This window comes from Suricata suricatta, chromosome 17 (genome assembly GCF_006229205.1).
Source record: "Suricata suricatta isolate VVHF042 chromosome 17, meerkat_22Aug2017_6uvM2_HiC, whole genome shotgun sequence".
Taxonomy (NCBI): domain Eukaryota; kingdom Metazoa; phylum Chordata; class Mammalia; order Carnivora; family Herpestidae; genus Suricata; species Suricata suricatta.
This window is the reverse complement of record NC_043716.1, coordinates 12,863,322-12,880,311: the sequence shown is the minus strand read 5'-3', so window position 1 is coordinate 12,880,311 and position 16,990 is coordinate 12,863,322. Positions and strand designations below refer to the sequence as shown.

At 52.3% G+C, this 16,990-nt stretch overlaps 1 protein-coding gene across 5 annotated transcripts in view; it reads left to right on the top strand.

Annotated features, from left to right (window-relative positions):
• The window catches only part of RAP1GAP2 (RAP1 GTPase activating protein 2), a 199,338-nt gene that overhangs the window by 89,613 nt on the left and 92,735 nt on the right, over positions 1-16,990 (top strand). For all 5 annotated transcript variants that reach the window (XR_003904433.1, XM_029927518.1, XM_029927517.1 and 2 more), the window contains one exon: positions 12,751-12,835. Coding sequence is in view for 4 of the 5 variants with exons in the window: in XM_029927518.1 (XP_029783378.1) it covers positions 12,751-12,835 (85 nt within the window). In the remaining variant the exon portion in view is untranslated. The remainder of the gene's footprint in view (positions 1-12,750; positions 12,836-16,990) is intronic.

Genomic DNA, 16,990 nt, shown 5'->3' with positions numbered 1-16,990 from the left:
GGACGCTCAACTGACTGAGCCACCCAGGCACCCCTACCCTTTTAAAAACAATATTTATTTTTGAGAGAGTGCAAGTGGGGAAGGGGCAGAGAGAGGGGGACAGAGGATCTGAAGTGGGCTCCATGCTGACAGCAGCGAGCCTGACGCGGGGCTCAAACCTATGAATTGCAAGATCGTATCCTGAGTTGAATGAAGTTAGATGCTCAACCGACTGAGTCAACCAGGTGCCCCTCAATAATGTCCTTTGAAATAATCCAGGATAGGCTATTTGTATTTAGAAGATATTTCTGTAGTGAGTTAGCAAATGAAAAAGCAGCTTTCTCTTGGAAAAAAAAACCTGGGAACCAAAATAATTCATGTCAGGCTCTTTTTGCAAGCAGCATATCTTCTGGACATCGGGTTGGTCTAGGACGGAACCCTCAAGGCTCTTGAACTACCCTTTTCCCAACAGAGTGTAGCCAATGATCCTAGTGTCTGGGCTGCTGGCTCTCAGAGACCAGGGCTGCTGTGGGGAGCCATTTGGAACTTGCCACCCAGGGTCCCTTAGAATCCTGGCTTCGCCACTTACTTGCTGTAGGACCTCCCACAAGTCACTCAACGTCTCTATCTAAGGTCAGTTTCTTTATGTGTAAAATGGGAGCATGGTTCTGTACCTCCCTCATAGGATTGAAGAAAAGATTGAATGAAATAATGCTTGTCAGGAGCTTTACGTTGTACTAAATGAATATTATCTAGAATTATGATGAAGATGATGAATGATACTTTTATTATCTTTACCATCCATGTCCAGAGGAGTAATCCAAGATCAAGGGAATGACACGAGCTTAGATCAAACTAGTAGGGAATGGGTTAACTCTGCCTCTGCCTCTGTCTCTTGAACAGGAACTTGAGGTCAGTCTGGTCTGCTCAGACCAGATCGCAGTGGAGGTAACACTGGCCTGTCGCATGCTGCTCTGCTGGCCCGCCAGCTCTGAGGGTCTGTGAGCTCCTCATTTTGCTTATTCGCCGTTCAGTTCATTCAGTGCGGCTCACTGTGCTGGGGGCTGGCCTGGCAGGCAGGTTCATGTCAGAGACCAGGGAAGGGGCTTGGACAGGGGTGGCTCATCAAGGCCCTCCATTCTCACCGAATCTGGAGGTGGGCCTGACCAGCAGAGCGAGTTTCTGCTCATCACTTGGGGATCTTGGTTATCCAGTGGTGCTCTGAGTTGCCAAGTCCTTTTTCTGAACCTTCCAGCCATACAGTACTGCGAGGGTCTTGCCTGTTTTCCAGTGTGTTCCTGGAGGCATGCACAGTTATCCTGTCCTTCCCGTCCTGGTGTTTCAGGGAAGGGGGCTGATGCTAGGAGGCGGCTAGGGGGCTGATATCACTGGTTTGGTTCATCGGCATTGGGTTCTGTAGGTTGGGTTGGCACACGCTGGTAAGGTGAGATGGCCCCTGGCCCCCTGAGCTGAGTCAGCTGTGCCCTGTTGCTTGGCTACAGGTGGGCCCCCTTGCCCTGGCCATTCATCTCCCAGTGGTGTGCCATGGTCACAAACAGGAAAGGGCAAGAATGAAAAGGGCCATGTGCTCTGTCTCAGTATTGGAAAATGGCTCTAAGTGTTTGTCTCTCTAATGAATGAAGCCTTCAGAGATTGGGAATAACATTATTAATTGAAAAGACCATACATATTTACTCTGAAATTCTATGGTCTGTCTCCACCAAGACTCAATAGTTTGAACTCATGATGAAACTCTCTAACTGGCATGTTACTGAGTAATAAATTCAGAAGAGTTAAGAGTTAGGAGGTGGAGTCTGGGAGTGGGGTGGTATGACAGCTTAGTGAGGTGACCCCAAGGCCGGCAGATAGTTGGGTGGTTTCTTAGCATGGATGATTTAACACACTCCGATGCCGGGCATGACGAGGTGCGGCTCTTTCTCTGCTGGGGTCGACCAGGAATTCTGCCAAGACTTGGGACCACATAGTAAGCAGTGTGTCCTTACGTTAGCATCATTTTTTGGTTCAATTCAGTAGTCAAGTTTTCCTTACTATGATTGTGTAAGATTCACTTATTGTTTAGCCAAGGAGGGCACTTTAATTATGTTTCCTTTCTTGCAGAAGCTTTTATTTTTCCTGGAGTGAGTGATGAACACGTTTTCTCCATCAGCATAGTTTTCTGTGTACTTATTTTTGTTTTTCTATTTTACTATTTTTATTTATTCTATCTTAATTCTTTGAATAGTCTTTTTTTTTTCCTACCAAGAGTTTGTGCCTGTTAGATATCCTGTCAGCTCCATTCTTTTCATCTGGAGACTTCACTTCCAGAGCCATCTATCCCCTCCTGCTCCTGTTCTGGTGAAAACATAGACAGTTTATTATGTGGCACCTCTGTGGGTTAGAGTTTCAGCTAGAGCACATCGAAGATGGATGGCTCACGTCTGCTTTACAGTGTCTGAGACTTCATCCAGGTTGGCTCACGTGGCTGGAGATGGCTGGGTGCTCAGCTGGGCAGTATGTCTGGGGACTTGGTTCTGACTTGTTTCCTAGGTTTCTCTGTCGCATCTGCTGCGGCTGAAATGTCCAAGATGGTTTCTTCACGTATCTGGTGTGGGCTGGATGTCTGGAACACCGGGATTTGGCCGGTGTCTGTACCAGTCCCTGTGGGGCTGGCCATAGGACAGGAGTCTCGGGTAGCTGGACTTCTTACGTGCTGGCTGTTTTCCCTAGAGTAAATGTTCCTAGAGATGGAGGTGGAAGGTTCAAGTGTTCCTGTGACTCAGGCTTGGAAGATGTTGAGTAATGTTGTTTCTGTTCCATTCCATTGGTCCAAACTGAGTCCCGGGGCCAGTATCAAGCGATGTGCTCATCGGGAAGCCAAGTTTGGAGACTAGCTACCACACCTCTCTTTCTGCTCTGTTACTTCTTCCTGGAACCATTTTTGGTCAGATATTGGATCCTCTAATGTTTTTAACTTTTCTTTTTCATTTTCCACATCTTTGTCTTTTTGTTCTACTTTTCTGGGAGACTTTGACTTAGTCTTTGCATCCTATTTTTATTTTCTAAGATCTCTTTCTTTTCTGATAGGCCCATTTTTTATAGCATTCTCTCCTTGTGTTGTGGATATAAAATCTTTTCTTATCTCTCTGGGTTTATTACTTTATAGTATTTTTTTTGAGGTCCCCATTGGTTCCTTGCATTGTCTGTCAGCTTCAGGTTCCTCTTGATTATTTTGACATTTCTCTCTGATGTTGGAGTCTTTCCTGGATGTCTGGCTATCCCTTGCTGCGTCTCTGGACCCAAGAGTGAGGCACTAGGAAGTGGGTTGGGAACTCTGTGTGCTTGGGCTGCTGTGCCACCTAGGAGCTTTCATACAGGGTGACGATTAGGTAGCAAACTGCCCTTTCCCTTGGAGTCCAGATGTCTTTTCTCAGGGATTGTTGTTCAGTTTCTTATGGTGGCGGGGGCTGGGCAAGTCATCTGGCTGCTGAGGAGGTGACAGGTTGGGGAGCTGTCCAAAGGCTCATGTCTTAAGTATCAGACACTCCCCTTGGGTCATCCCAGCCCATCTTCTAGGCGCAGTCTTCTTTTGTAGGCTGAATTTTCCTCTCCTGCTGCCATTTGTTCTTGTCATTTCACACTTAAAAAAAACTGTTATTTTCAGGGGCTTCAGAAGAAGCAAAATAAATGCAGGTAATCAGTCTCATATGTTCATCATGGACATCTCAACAGAGACAGATACAGTCTGTCTCTACTTCTGTGTTTGTATCCATATCCATGTTTATCTCTCTCCTAAAGGAAGTGAGAGAGAACTAGTTAAAAATTATTTTTGGGGGCGCCTGGATGGCTCAGTCCATTAAGTGTCTGACTTCAGCTCAGGTCATGATCTCACAGTTCGTGGGTTCGAGCCCTGTGTCAGGCTCAGTGCTGACAGCTAGCTCAGAGCCTGGAGCTTCCTTCCGATTCTGTGTCTTCCTCTTTCTCTGACCCTCCCCTGCTCACACACACATTCTCTCTCTCTCTCAAAAATAAATAAGATTAAAAAAAATTATTTTTTGTTGGGGCACCTAGGTGGCTCAATCGGTTAAATATAAACCTTTGGCTCAGATCATGGTCTCGCAGTTAGTGGGTTTGAGCCTTGTGTCGGGCTCTGAGCTGACAGCTCAGGGCCTAGAGCCTGCTTCAGATTCTATGTCTCGCTCTCTCTCTGCCCCTCCCCTGCTCATGCTCTGTCTCTCTCTCTGTTTCTCTCTCTCTCTCTATCAAGAATAAACAGTAAAAAAAATGAAAAAAATGTTTTTTGTTGTGATACATGCCGTACGTCTAAACTGAATTATGCAGTAAGCACCCATGTGCTTGCCATCTAGGTCAAGAAATACTGACAGGCTGGGAAAATGCTGATATTCTGTGCTTTTGTGGCTCTGTGGTTTGTGGTTTTGGTTCTGAAGCCATCTGAAGCCGTGACCTTGTAAGCTGGCTGTCTTTGTCCTGACCATGATGTTGCTCCTTCTACTGAGGCCAGAAGGTGCCAAGCAGAGCAGCAGAGCACTGAGGCCGAGCACGTGAGGGAAGCTGCCTGCTCAGCAGTTTCCAAGTGACACAGCAGGTTCAGGCTGGGTGACACGCTTACCTGCACCTCTCTTCCCCTCACTCCTGACGCTGCGAAGGCTTCCAGACTTTCTGACCTCTCCCAGGTTTCCCAGGGTTCCCGATTTGCAGTGTGTCCAGAATGAAAGCTTTATCATCTGCTTCTCGAAAACCTAGTTCTCCTCAGATGGGTCATGTTCAAAGCACCCATCACTTGGTTTTCTGACGCCCAGCCTTTTAGCTTCTCTTCTTCCTGCTGTTATCACTAAGTGATCCTTTTTTAAAAGTTTATTTATTTTTGAGAGACAGAGCGCGCGTGCGAATGAGCATGAGGGAGAGGGGCAAAGAGAGAGAGAGGCAGAGGGTCTGAACCAGGCTCTGTGCTGTCAGCACAGAGCCCAATGTGGGGCTCGAACTCACAAACCATGACATCATGACCTGAGCCAAAGTCAGAAGCTTCACTGACCTAGGTGTCCTCCAACACCCAATTTTCTGACTCCATGACTCTCAGGCCCACACCAAACCCCTCAGAGTCTGCGCTTACTCATGTGTGAGCTATACGGTGTCAGTCAGTCCTAAAATTGTCTGTTGGGTAAGGCTTTTCCCAGGAGTGTGGAGGTGTGCCTGTGTGTGTAGGCTGGTCCATCAGCTCTGAGATGTAATATAGGAGGAGGCTCACTTGTCCCTAACCAGGGGCCATGGCCAGGTCTCCAGGGTGGGGTCACCCTCCTGTCCTTTCTCCTACCCCTGGCCCAGTCGACGGATTCAGGGCCCTCCAGGGAAGGGCAGTGCCATGCTACCCCAACTCATCTGGAGAGCAACTAGTGTGTTCTTTGAAGCTACAGGCATGAAGTATTGCCTGAGCCTCCCCTTGGTCCCAGGTGTAGCCCCCTCTCGTTGCCCAGGGTGTGGCCCGTTCACCTCCTGTGCCGCCCTGGCATCTGCTGTCAGTGCATTCCCTATGGGGACCCATAGACCCTGCGGACCCTGATGCTCCTGCCTTCTTCTTCTTCTTTTTTTAAAATAAGCTTTAGGCCCAACATGGGGTTTGAACTCATGACTTTGAGATCAAGAGTCACATGCTCTGAGGTGCCTGGCTGTCTTGGTCGGTAGACCATGTGACTCTTGGTCTTGGGGTCTTGGGATCATGAGTTCAAGCTCCATGTTGGCTGTGGAGATTTTTTTAAAAAGTCTTAAAAAAAAAAAGAGTTGCGTGCTCTACCGGCTGAGCCAGCCAGGTGCCCCCAGACTCGTGCTTTATAAACGTGTGCCCCTGAGCCAGCTGTATCTCCTGATGGGTTCTTCCTGAGGCGTGACCTGCTCACTCTTTGTACTCTCGTGCTGAGTGGTTTGGGAACGGCGTTCTCTGGAGAACAGGAGAGAGGCAGCCTGTGGGATTTGGGCGTCTCCCCTTGCCTCTCCAGGCCTCGGTGTCCTTGTCAATGTGATTACGCTGTTGAATGGCTTCTAATGGTTTCTCCCAGGGCCGCTGGTCTATGTCCATGAACCCAAGACTGGTGGACGTGGTGGGGGCCATTTGCATCCCTGGGGAGTTTTGAGTCATCAAAGGTCCAGAGTTGGGGTCCAAATCTCCAGGAACTGATTAGAGTGTGCACGGGGATGGGACCTGCCACCAAAGTCCACCTTGCCAGGTTCTGCCGGGTGAGAGTAGCTGCTCCTTCTCAAGAAGAAGCAGTGGGTCATTGGGACTCACTCCTTTCACCTGCTGGAGCCTCTCATTCCCATACGCTGTGCCCCCTTCTGTCCCCTCGCTACCCTGGCACACAGTGACTGAGCACTCCTCTCCGCACCTCCCAGGCTTAGGGTCCAAAGTATGTGGGCATCTGAGTCCCCCCAGATTGGAAACTGTCCCTGCCTCCCCTCTGCGCTCTGATTCACTTTCTGCCTTGACCCTCCTCCTCTCTGCCCACTCCCTGCCCCTCCCATTTGATGGTGGCCTTGGCAGCAACAGTAGCAGCCATGTATTATGTTTTGCTATGCACCAGGCACTGTGCTACCTGCTTTACAGGCCTTATTCAGGCCACTGGTGAGGGGGGCAGTTAGAGCATTTTACAGATGTGGAAACTGAGGGCCATGGAGATGAAGCGACCTGACCAGGGTCGTATAGCTAATCGGCCTAGGGGCCAGAGTTTAAATCCAGGCTTGTTGGACTATAGAGCCGGTGCTTTTGATCTATCAGAGCTTGGCCCCATGCCCTTCCAGCCTGCTGCCTGGTTGATGGGCCAGGCCCGCACGCAGCTTCCCACGTGTGTTTCCACCCATGGGAATGCCCCAGCGCTGCTGGCCTCTAGAATGAGGGGTATGTGACTGTGCCACTGGGTCTGGGGTCTCTGTGTCTGACAAGGCAGACTCCTCTGGGTATGGGTCCTCAGCCCACACCCAGCCTGGTACCCCCTGGCCTGCCTTACCCAGGAGCCACATATTTATCTGCCACCATAAAAACTGTCAAGACACTAGTCATTGAAGAATTGAGCATAATTTTCTGAGTCCTGTTCATGGAATGGGCATTGGGAATTAGCTCGCCCATTCTGCAGATGAGAAAGGGAAGAGACTGAGACTTGGAGGTTCAGCTTGTCAGGCTTCTAATTCTTCTTTCCTCTCATTGTGTCTGATTCTTATGATGATTTCTCATGAGTCTTCTATGTTATTTCCTATTGTTTATGGTCTAGTTGGTTGTAGAGGATGGGGAAGTGTGAGAAGCTAGAACTCAGAAGACCTCTTGAAGTAAATGACAGTGCAGGTACCGCCGAGTGCCGGGAGTGGGGACAAGGGTGTGGCCAGGACCCTAGTCAGTGTCTGAAACATTGCTACACAGCCAGAGCTTGCATGGAGCCCGGGCCCCGCGGGTACCAAAGGGTAGCCAGAGAGGAAAGTAAGCGGCAGAAATGACAGAACTAGAGCCCATTTAGCCCCTTCTCTCTTATTCCTTTTTAAAAATTGAGTTATAATTTACACACCATAACATTCACCCCTTTCAAGTGTATAGTTCAGTGCTGTTCAGTGTATTTCCAAAGTTGCACAACCATCACCACCATGTAGTCCCAGCACATTTTTATCACTTTGGGAAGAAACTCCCCATTCCTCCTCACTCCCCACTTGCCCCTGGTAATGCTGGTCTACTTTCTGTCTCTGGATTTGCCTGTTCTGGACATTTCATATAATTGGGATCATATAACACGTGGCCTTTTGTGTCTGACATCTTTCTGGACGTCATTCACACTGTAGCATGTCAGTACTTTGTTTTTTTTTTTATGGCTGAATAATATTCCACCCATAGGCCACATTTTGTTTATCCATTCATTGCCTGATGGGCACTGGGTTATTTCCACCTTTTGGCTGTTGGGAGTGGTATGCCTCATTCCCTTTTGTTTGGGTTTTCCTGGAACGCTTCTAAAGGGGCCAACTGTCTGCATTCCTCTAGCTTGGCTATTTGGAAAACAGGAGAAAGCAGAGCCAAGCATGGCTGCGTGGCTGGGGATGTGGTGGGGTGAGAGATGCAGACCGAGGGGGTTTGTAGGTCTGGGGCAACTCTGCCAGAAGGAAGGCTTACACCTTCCCAGAGCCATCTGCTGATAGGTGAACGCTTTTCCTGTTGTTGATTATTAACCAGTGGTTATGATCCTGAGAGTAGACCCCTGGGGCTAGCATGGGTGCTTAATTGAAATGCCAGAAATGTTTTCAAAGACATTAAACAGTCCTGGACCCTCGCTTCTCTCTCTCTCCACTTGGAGACCAGGTCACCATTTTCTGAGTTCTAGTAACAATGAAGATGATAGTAATAACAATGGTCTACATTTGTGAAGGACGTTATGTTTTGTTTCACCGCCGTTACATTTAATTCCTCAGAATATCACCACCCCCATGTTTGCAGCTGTGGAGAGGTGAGGTAACCTACCCAAGGTCATGCAGTGGGGGGGCAGGTGGAGCCAGACCGAACCGGGAGTCTCTTGATCCCTAGTGGAGGGCACTTTCATAGAAGGGTGGGGCACTTGATGGCTGCGGTGACCTCAGATGGTCTAGGGCAGAGAAATTGGAGCTGGATGGGGAGGACCTGGAGGCCTGGGTGCTGTAAGAAGGGCCCCTCCTGGGGTGTGCCCAGTGCCCTATGAATAGTCCCATCCGGTGACCCATCTCGGGCTTTCTCAGCTTCTCCTAAAGGCTCCTTGATCACTTCCTCCTGAGATATGCATTTGGCTAAAGCCAGCCAGGCCCTCTCCCAGCTGCCCCAGGGTCGCCCATGCTTCTGGGGAAGGAATCCCAGGGCAGAGACCCTCAGTGGCAGGTGGTTCTGGGGCAGAGGGATGCCGAGTGGGTAGCACCTCCAGGACCCCTAGAGGCTGGAAGAGGCCCATTCATGCCTGTTTTTACCACTTTTCTCTTTTAGCTGACTGTATGATCTTCTTCCTCCCTCGTCTGCCCCCTCTATGTTCTCCACCCCCCCACCCCCCTGCTGCCCCCATGGGTCCCATGTCATCAGAGCTGTGTATGAGCATTCTGCTGGCTTGGTCAGTGAGGCAGTTTCAGACTCAGGGCCGTGACAACGTCAGGATCACTGTGGGTCACAAGAAAGTTGTTATGAGTAATAGTAAGGACCCTACCTCTGCGAATAATTTGTCTTATGCATCTAATAAATGAGAGCAGACTGAAGGTTATCTCTTGGTATAATCGTGTCACTTTCACCTACTTGTGTATGACTTGTTTGCGTGAGAAAGGGCTGGAATGGCACCGAGCACCGAAGTTCTAACTCTCTCTTATCTCAGCACCAGCTGGTGACCAGGCTGGGCCCGGCTGTCCCTGGGAGGGTGGCTCCCACATGAATGTCATTGGTTGTGAAGGCGGGGGCAGGACGAGGTTGAGCCCAGCTGACCATGGCAGGGGTGGTGACTCCGAAGCGGGATTTCATTGTCTTTGTTTTTGGTCCTCCAATTACAAGGCCAAGGCTAGCACCTGGGACTTGGGTAGCACATTGGTCTCCCAGGGCTGCTGTAACCAAGTGCCACACACTAGCACCTAAGACAACAGAGCTTTGTTGTCTCTGTTCTGGAGGCTAGAAGTCCAGAATCAAGGTGTCAGCAGGGCCTGCTCTTCTGCAGGCTCTGGGCTAGCCTCCTTCCTTGCTTCCTGCAACTCCTGGCAGTGGCTGGTGACCCGCCAAGTCCCTCCAGTCTCTGCCTCTGTTGTCACGTGGTGTTCTCCCTGTGTGTCTGTGTCTTCACATGGCTGCCCGCCTTCTCTTGTAAGGACACCAGCCAGATTGAATTAAGGGGCGGCCCTAATGATTTTTTTGATTACATCTCCAAATAAGGACACGTTCCTGGAGCCTGGAGATTAGGACTTCAGCATATTGTTTGGGGGGGGGGGGACATGATTCAACCCATAACAGGTGGGTGGCTCTTAATTAAGTACCTTTGGCTCTCGGAGTTGAGTGTGGGGAGGGGGCCGTGTGTCCTCTCCCCTTCCATAGGCCACTTGAGCCATCTATAATACCAATGAGTGCAGGGTCGATTTGCGACCAAGGGCCTGAATGTACTCTGAATTTGGATCTTTTTGAGAGCAGCAGCTTGCCTTCTGTCCCCCCGGGCATCTTATATGGCGTCTCAGACAGAGCCGGGAACTGGTATGAGGCTGCTCGCTGCTGGTGCTCATTTCTGCTCCATCACCTTCCAGGCTCCAGACACCATTCAGGAAATCCTTCTGGCTGGAAGATGCCCTGTGCTCCCCCTGGACTGTCCTCACCACTCCCTGGAGACTGGTCCCAGGGGCTTAGTCCAGCATCCAGGAAATGGGCTGGTGCAGGGAATGGGGGCTCAGCCAGGGAGTGCTGGGTGCCGTGGTCCTTTGCCTGAGACTCAGGGACCTTGGCTAATAATCATATCTGCTCTGGTCCCATGGGAGTGGATGTCGTGTGCCTTACGGAGAGAAGTGGATACGTGACTATGTATGTGAGTGTCCCTTGACCAGCTGATCTGCCGGCATTGCCCTCCTCGAGATTAGTGTCCCTGGAGAGTCAGGACTGCTGTCAGGCAAGTTTGCCACAGCTTCCTCCAGGGGAATAGTCCAGAAGTCCTCAGCTAACCCCAAACAGCCCTGTAGACTTTGGGAAGGGGGCTTGCTTCTTCCTCCTTGGCTCCTAGCCCCCGAGGGGAGCTGCCTTTGTGCATTCCTGCCTCAGGGGACCCGAGGGTGGTGCCCCCATCCTTGATCATCTTTCCCCCTCTCCCTTTCTCCCATCATGGCTCTCAGGGGCCTGGCCCATTGAGGAGAAGCAGTGGCTGGAAGGCAGAGGGCAGAGTGGCCGGAGTGGGTGAGCCTGTGCTGGGAGTCAGCTCTGTGGGAGCCACAGGCAGGTGAGGGCCAGAGCAGCTGGGCTGGACCCTGTGCTGGTCCAAAGCCATTAAGGGGAGGCGGCGGCTCTGAGAGGTGGAAGGAGCCTCATTCATCCCTTGGTGTGTGAGTGTGTGCGTGCACATGCACACGTGCTGAGTCGTGCCCTGCTGGCTCCTGTGCCAGTTGTAGTCTGGATGCAGAGGGAGGGGCCCCCCAACTTTCCCACCCTTGGAGTGAGCCTCGGTCCAGGAAGACAGGAAGAGGAAGGCAAATGGAGGATCAGAAAGCGGTATTGGCAGGTTGAGGCTAATGGGGTCCTGTGGGTCCCCTGCCAAGGTGCTCATGCAGCCCCCCTCCCTGGTTGTCTGGTGAGAACGAGGCATGGCCGGCTGCAGGGGCAGGCAAGAGTCAGGGGACACAGGGCCCCATGGCACCTGGCCTGATTTCTTTTGGGTTGGGCCCATCCTGTGGTGTGAGGGGAGCCGGGTGGGGGTGATGTGTGGCTCTCAGGGCAGGGGCTGCCTCCAGAAAGGCAGAGGCCAGGCTCTGGGGAGACTGGGCCTCTCTCATGGAGGAAGTGCGGGGTTGGGGCTGTCATCCCTGTTGGCGAGATGTGGGCTGGAAAGTACAGAAGCAGTCTGTCACGGTGCCAGTGGGGGTCCTTGGGTTATCTAAGAGTGACCCAGGTGTCATGCTGCTCTCTTGGCTGCTTCTGGGGAAGGACACCGTTGCAGAGTTGGGAACTTTGATGGCCCAGGTTGGTCTTCTTGGGCTCATAATACCTCTCGCTGCTGTCCCGGGGGGTAAGCAGGGCATGTCCAAGACACCACGGCCCCTCGTCTGGGGCTCCCCCCGGTTCTGCCCAGCTGGCCCCGTTGCATAATCGTTGCTCCGAGGCTTATCCCACAGCAAACACTGTGCCTGGTGATCAGACTGCGAACTGGCACTCCCCGGTCACCCACAAGGGCCAGATGGCAAGTGGGGAGTGTGTGAGAGCAGTGAACTTGTCCCAGTCATGTTGTCATGGTGACACAACTCTGGTTAGCTGCTGCTCAGTGGTCCTAGCCCACACGGACTAAAATAAGTCCTACCTGCAGCTTACACAGCGGGCAGCGCCATCCTGCTGAGGGCAGCTCCCTGGCCAAGGTGTGTGCCTGTGTGTGTGTGCGTGCGCGCGCGTGTAGGGGCCAAGGATACCCAGGAAGGATGAATCACAAACGTGTATGCTCCTCGTCTGTCTCTCTCTTTTTGTTGATTCTTAATTCGAATGTATTTTGAAATACATCTCCTAAATGTATAGATGTACAGTATTTTATTAACCACCAGCATTTTGACCAATGAAAATACTTGAAGGTTAATGGTAATTGCTACAGTTTCAGGGCCTAGTTATCTTCCACTGTGTCAAACTTCGCTGTTGTGCTAAAACAGTTTATTTTGATGCCTTGAAGCATTTGTCGGTGCCTCGGAAGCCCTTAGGCGTTGTGGGTCCCATATGTCTTTAGAGCGGTTCCCCCTCTCCCCCCTTCAGAGTACATCAGAATCGCCTGTAGGGATTGTAAGGCCCAGATTCCTAGGCCCTGTGGCTGGAGACTCTGGTGTGCACCCAAGCATTTGCATTTCTAACAAGTTCCCAGGGGATGCTGACGTGGCTGCTGCAGGAACCACACATCAAATAGTCCCGCCTTAGGGTCTAGGACATCCCAGCAGAGGAAGCACCACTCTGGTTTCACGCAGTGTGTGTTAGACTGGGTCCCCATGCCCAGCTGCTGTTGGCAGAGAGAGGGACTGGCGCATGCATGCCCTCACTCATGTCTTCTGTGTTCTGTCATTTCTTCACAGGAAGCAGGAGCTGGCCAACAGCTCAGATGTGACCTTCCCAGACCGGCCGCTGTCCCCTCCTCTCACTGCACCTCCCACCATGAAGGTAAGAGGCTTAGAGTTGGTGAGTGGGCAGGGGAGGTGGCTGTCCCTTTGGCTCCAGGCCCGGCTGCTTCTGTCCAGTGGGAGCCATAGAGTGTCCTGGCACCTCAGGAGGCAGTGTCCTCCTGAGCTCACCAGTGTGGGAGGAAAGTGTGACTGAGACTTGGGGGTGTTGGGGCAGTGACAAAATAGACTGGGGCTGAATGGGGTTGGCGAGAGGCCTTGGGGAGCTGTGGGGTCCGGCACTAGGGCCAAGCAGGAGTAAGTGAGGAGACGCAGCCTGGTGCCCAGGAGGGCTGCCTTGCTCTGGGGCTGGGGAAGGCGGGGTCTTATGGGCTGGGACCCTCCTGGGACTCGAATGGCACTTGCATGCTGGTCTACCTACCTCTGACTGGCCCTCCTGAGCTGGCCCTGTCACCCCCATGTGGGATAGTTGCCCTGGAGCTTCTGGGGTAATACTTTTCATATTAACACTGCGTTCACAAGTCTCATTCCTAGGCGACCACCTCCCAGGACCCCAGGACCTGGCTGCTCATTCCTGGAGAGGGGCTCAGCCACCATACCCTCCCCCCACCAGGCCCTTCCCCCTTCACCTTTCAGCTCCCCCGCCTTTGGCCCCATCCCAGGATGGTCACAGGCCTGAGCTGGCTCTCAGGGAGGAGTTTGGCTCAGCCAGTATTCCTGCCTAAGCAGCAATGCACCTCCTTCCCTCCCTCCCTCCCTCCCTCTCATAGTTTGCCAAGTGACTTGCTCTGAAGAGGTCACCTGCATCCTGAGTCATCTGAGGAGACATCTAGGCCAGCCTCCATCTCTGTCCAGGGGGCTCTGCTATGAAGTGACTCACAAGGAAATGATTAAACGTCTCTCCCCTGTTGCCCTCTGTTGTACCCCTCTTCCCTGACCTAATCTGTTGCACAGTGATAACCCCCCAGAGGAAGTAGATGAGAGCCCGCTTTCCATTATCGTCCCATATCGAATGCCCACCGCATGGAGAGCCGTGTGGTGTGCATCGAGGGGGAATACCCTGGAATGACAGCCCGAGCCTGCCCTGGTTGGACTAGGGGTTCAGGAGTGGGTGGGGTGCAGGGCTGAGCGAGGACAGCCGTTTCTCACCTGGAGGGGTACCCAGGGCACTGGCGGCCAGACGGCCTGTGTCAGCCAGTTTGTACGGGGTAATGCTGAGAAGCACGTCACTGTTCTGAGTGTCAGCCCCTTGGTCTGCAAGTTTGGATGTGGGATGCTTGTCACTGTGCTCGTGGGTGGTAGGAGTTTGCGGGGAGAACCCTGAAAGTCTCCTAAGAGGAGTCCCTAAGTTCTCTTGGCAGGCTTCACTTCCTGTACACTCATTTAATTCATTCAACACCCAGTATTTGCTTGAATGTTGTATTAGTCAGGACTCTTGGGTACCAGTGACAGAAACAAACTCACTTTGGCTTAAGCATAAAAGGGAGTTTCTTGCTTTCTAATGACAATTCTAGACTCCAGGCGGGGCTGTATCTGGGATCTGTCTCTTTCCATCTCTCTTCTGTGTCGGTTTCATTCTTTGTCAGGCCCTCTGTGGTGGAGGATGGTGGCAGTAGCTCCTACCTGCTCAGTAACTTCAGTGGAAAGAAGAGGAGCTTTCTCCCAGCAGTTCTAACAAAGTCCCAGGGAGGAAGCCCAAGGGCGCTGCTGAGGTCACCTGTTTATCTCTGAACCAATCATTACGGCCAGAGAGATGGAGGCTCTGAGCGGCCAGACCCAGGTCACATGCCCGCTATCTCAGCCCAGAGAACTGAGAGTGGGGGAAGGTTGGTTCCTCAAAGGAAAATGAGGGCGTCATTAGGTGAAGATGGGGAGGCGGATGCAGGCAGGCAAGACCAAACAGCTTTCTACCTCTGGTGCTGGGCCTGTGCCAGGCCCGGTGCTGAGTGCTGGGGGCCCGGTGGCAAACAAGGCGTCGTGGTGCCCGCCCTCCTGGAGCTTGTAGTCTAGCTAGGGAGATGAAAGTTGAAAAACTAACTTGAAGATGCAAGATGGACAGCGAGGTGTGATCAGTGTTCCAGAGGAGAAGCCCAGCATAGCTTGTGGACGATACAAGGGACCTGTGTGTGGGAATCCAACCTCACCTTGGCGAGGGTCAGGGAGGACTTCTTAGAAATGATGTTGAAGCTGAGCCCTCAGAGTTGAGTGGGACTTCATTGGGCACGAAGTGCAGTCAGAGTGGAGGAGAGTGTTCTAGAAGCTTCCTACTCAAAGTGAGGCCACGGGACCCGGCAAGGCCCGCATCATTTAGGAGCTCCTTAGAATTGCAGACTGTCAGAATCAGCACTGCTGACTGCTCTGCAGAAGCACTGCTGCCAGCTCTGTAGGCCCTGGGGCAGGAGGGACGGCCAGGGGGCATGAGGGCCAGGGCCTGGGGCAGGAGGGCGGGGCCCTGGGGCAGGAGAGAGGGCAAAATGGCCAGAGCATCCAGTTAGGGATGGAGAGGCAGACCCTTGCAAGTTTTATTTTATTTTTTTGTTTTTCTTAAATTTGGTCTGAGAACCTTTCTGTATGTTGGAGTAGCGCTGACACACAATGTCACATGAGTTTCAGGTGTACAGCCGGTGGCTGGACAAGTGCCCATCCAAGTGTAGCCGCCTCCTGTCACCACGCGCTACTATAGCGCCATTAACTCTCTTCCCTATGTTGTGCCTTTCTGTGTTTTTAATGTTTATTTTTGTGAGAAAGAGAGAGAGAGTGGGGGGTGAGGGGTATTGAAGGGTGGGGATCTAAAGCGGGCTTCAGGCTGACGGCACAGACCAGGATGTGGGGCTCGAACTCACGAACCTCAAGGTCATGGGTCATGACCCGAGCCAAAGTTGGATGCTTAACCGACTGAGCCACCCAGGTGCCCCTATGCTATGCCTTTTATCCCCGTGATTTATTTATTCTAGAACTAGCAGCCCGCACCTTCTATCCCCTTCACCCACTCTGCCCATCTTGCTTACCTTGACCCTTAGAAGTTTGTTAAAGATTTTGGGCTTTATCGTAACTAAGGGCACTGATGTCATTAAAGATTTTAGTCAGAGCACTAGCTAGATGATGCAGCTTTTGGAAAATCACCCTGGCCCTTGGGTGGAGAATTTGTAGGAGGAGCAGAGTGGAAAGTGGGGTGGGGTTGGGCAGCCACCGAAGGAGTCCCGGGCAGAGGATTAGGTGGCCTGTCTCTGAGGGGTCTGTGGGGTTGTTTGGAAGTGACCAGATCTCTGGTTTCCTAGGAGGTAGATTGATGAGATAGGAGGATTTGGGGACAGGTAGGGGGCAAGAGTGGCCCCAGGTTTGGACAACTGGTAAATGGTACAGCCCTTCTCTGAGAGGGTGGACCCGAGAGGGAGGCTGAGGGCTCAAGTTCTAAGTGCTGTGTTGCACACGCTTGAGACACAAATGGGGATGTCAGTGAGCCCCTGGGTATTTGGAGGCCAGACTCAGAAGGAGGGTCTGGATTGGAGGCAGAAATCTAGAGCCCTTCTTCTAGAGGTGGGAGTTAAAGTGTGGGGTGGGAGGACCGGCAAGGGGCAGTGGGGGAGACGAGGAGAGGTTCCTGGGGCGGCCCCTTGAGGGGCTCCCCCGGGCAAAGGCTGATGTGGAGGAGGCTAGAGATGGGGTGGGAGGAGCGTTTCTCGAAGGAGGCGAGGGCAGCGTGTGAGCTACAGAGGCCAAGTGTGCGTGGAGCGCGCAGCGGCCCGGCCGCACTGCTGCTGTAACTCAGAACTCCCGGCAGGGAGGACTGGACCGCTGGCAGGGGTGTGTTGAGGAGTGAGGGGAAATGTTGAAAGCGGGGAGCCAGGAGGATGCATGGGTATCGGAGGGAGGGGGCTGATCACGAATCTGGAGCACAAGGAAGAGTTTATTAGTTAACACAGTTATTCATTCAAAAAATTATTTATGACTGTCCACTGGGTACCTGACCCTGCTCTGTTCTGGCCAGCACAGGGCCCGGCAGGCTGGCCGGGGGTAAGGGAGGGCTGGCCGGCAACCCATGGGGCGGCTGTACTGTCCAAAGCCCCAAGGCCAAGGTTAGAGCTGAGGACTCAGAGGAAGATGTGAGGGGTCACCCTGAGGACTCACACGGGTTGAGGCCCTTCTGTGGTTGGTGTTGGGGTGTGTGTGTGTGTGTGTGTGTGTGTGTGTGTGT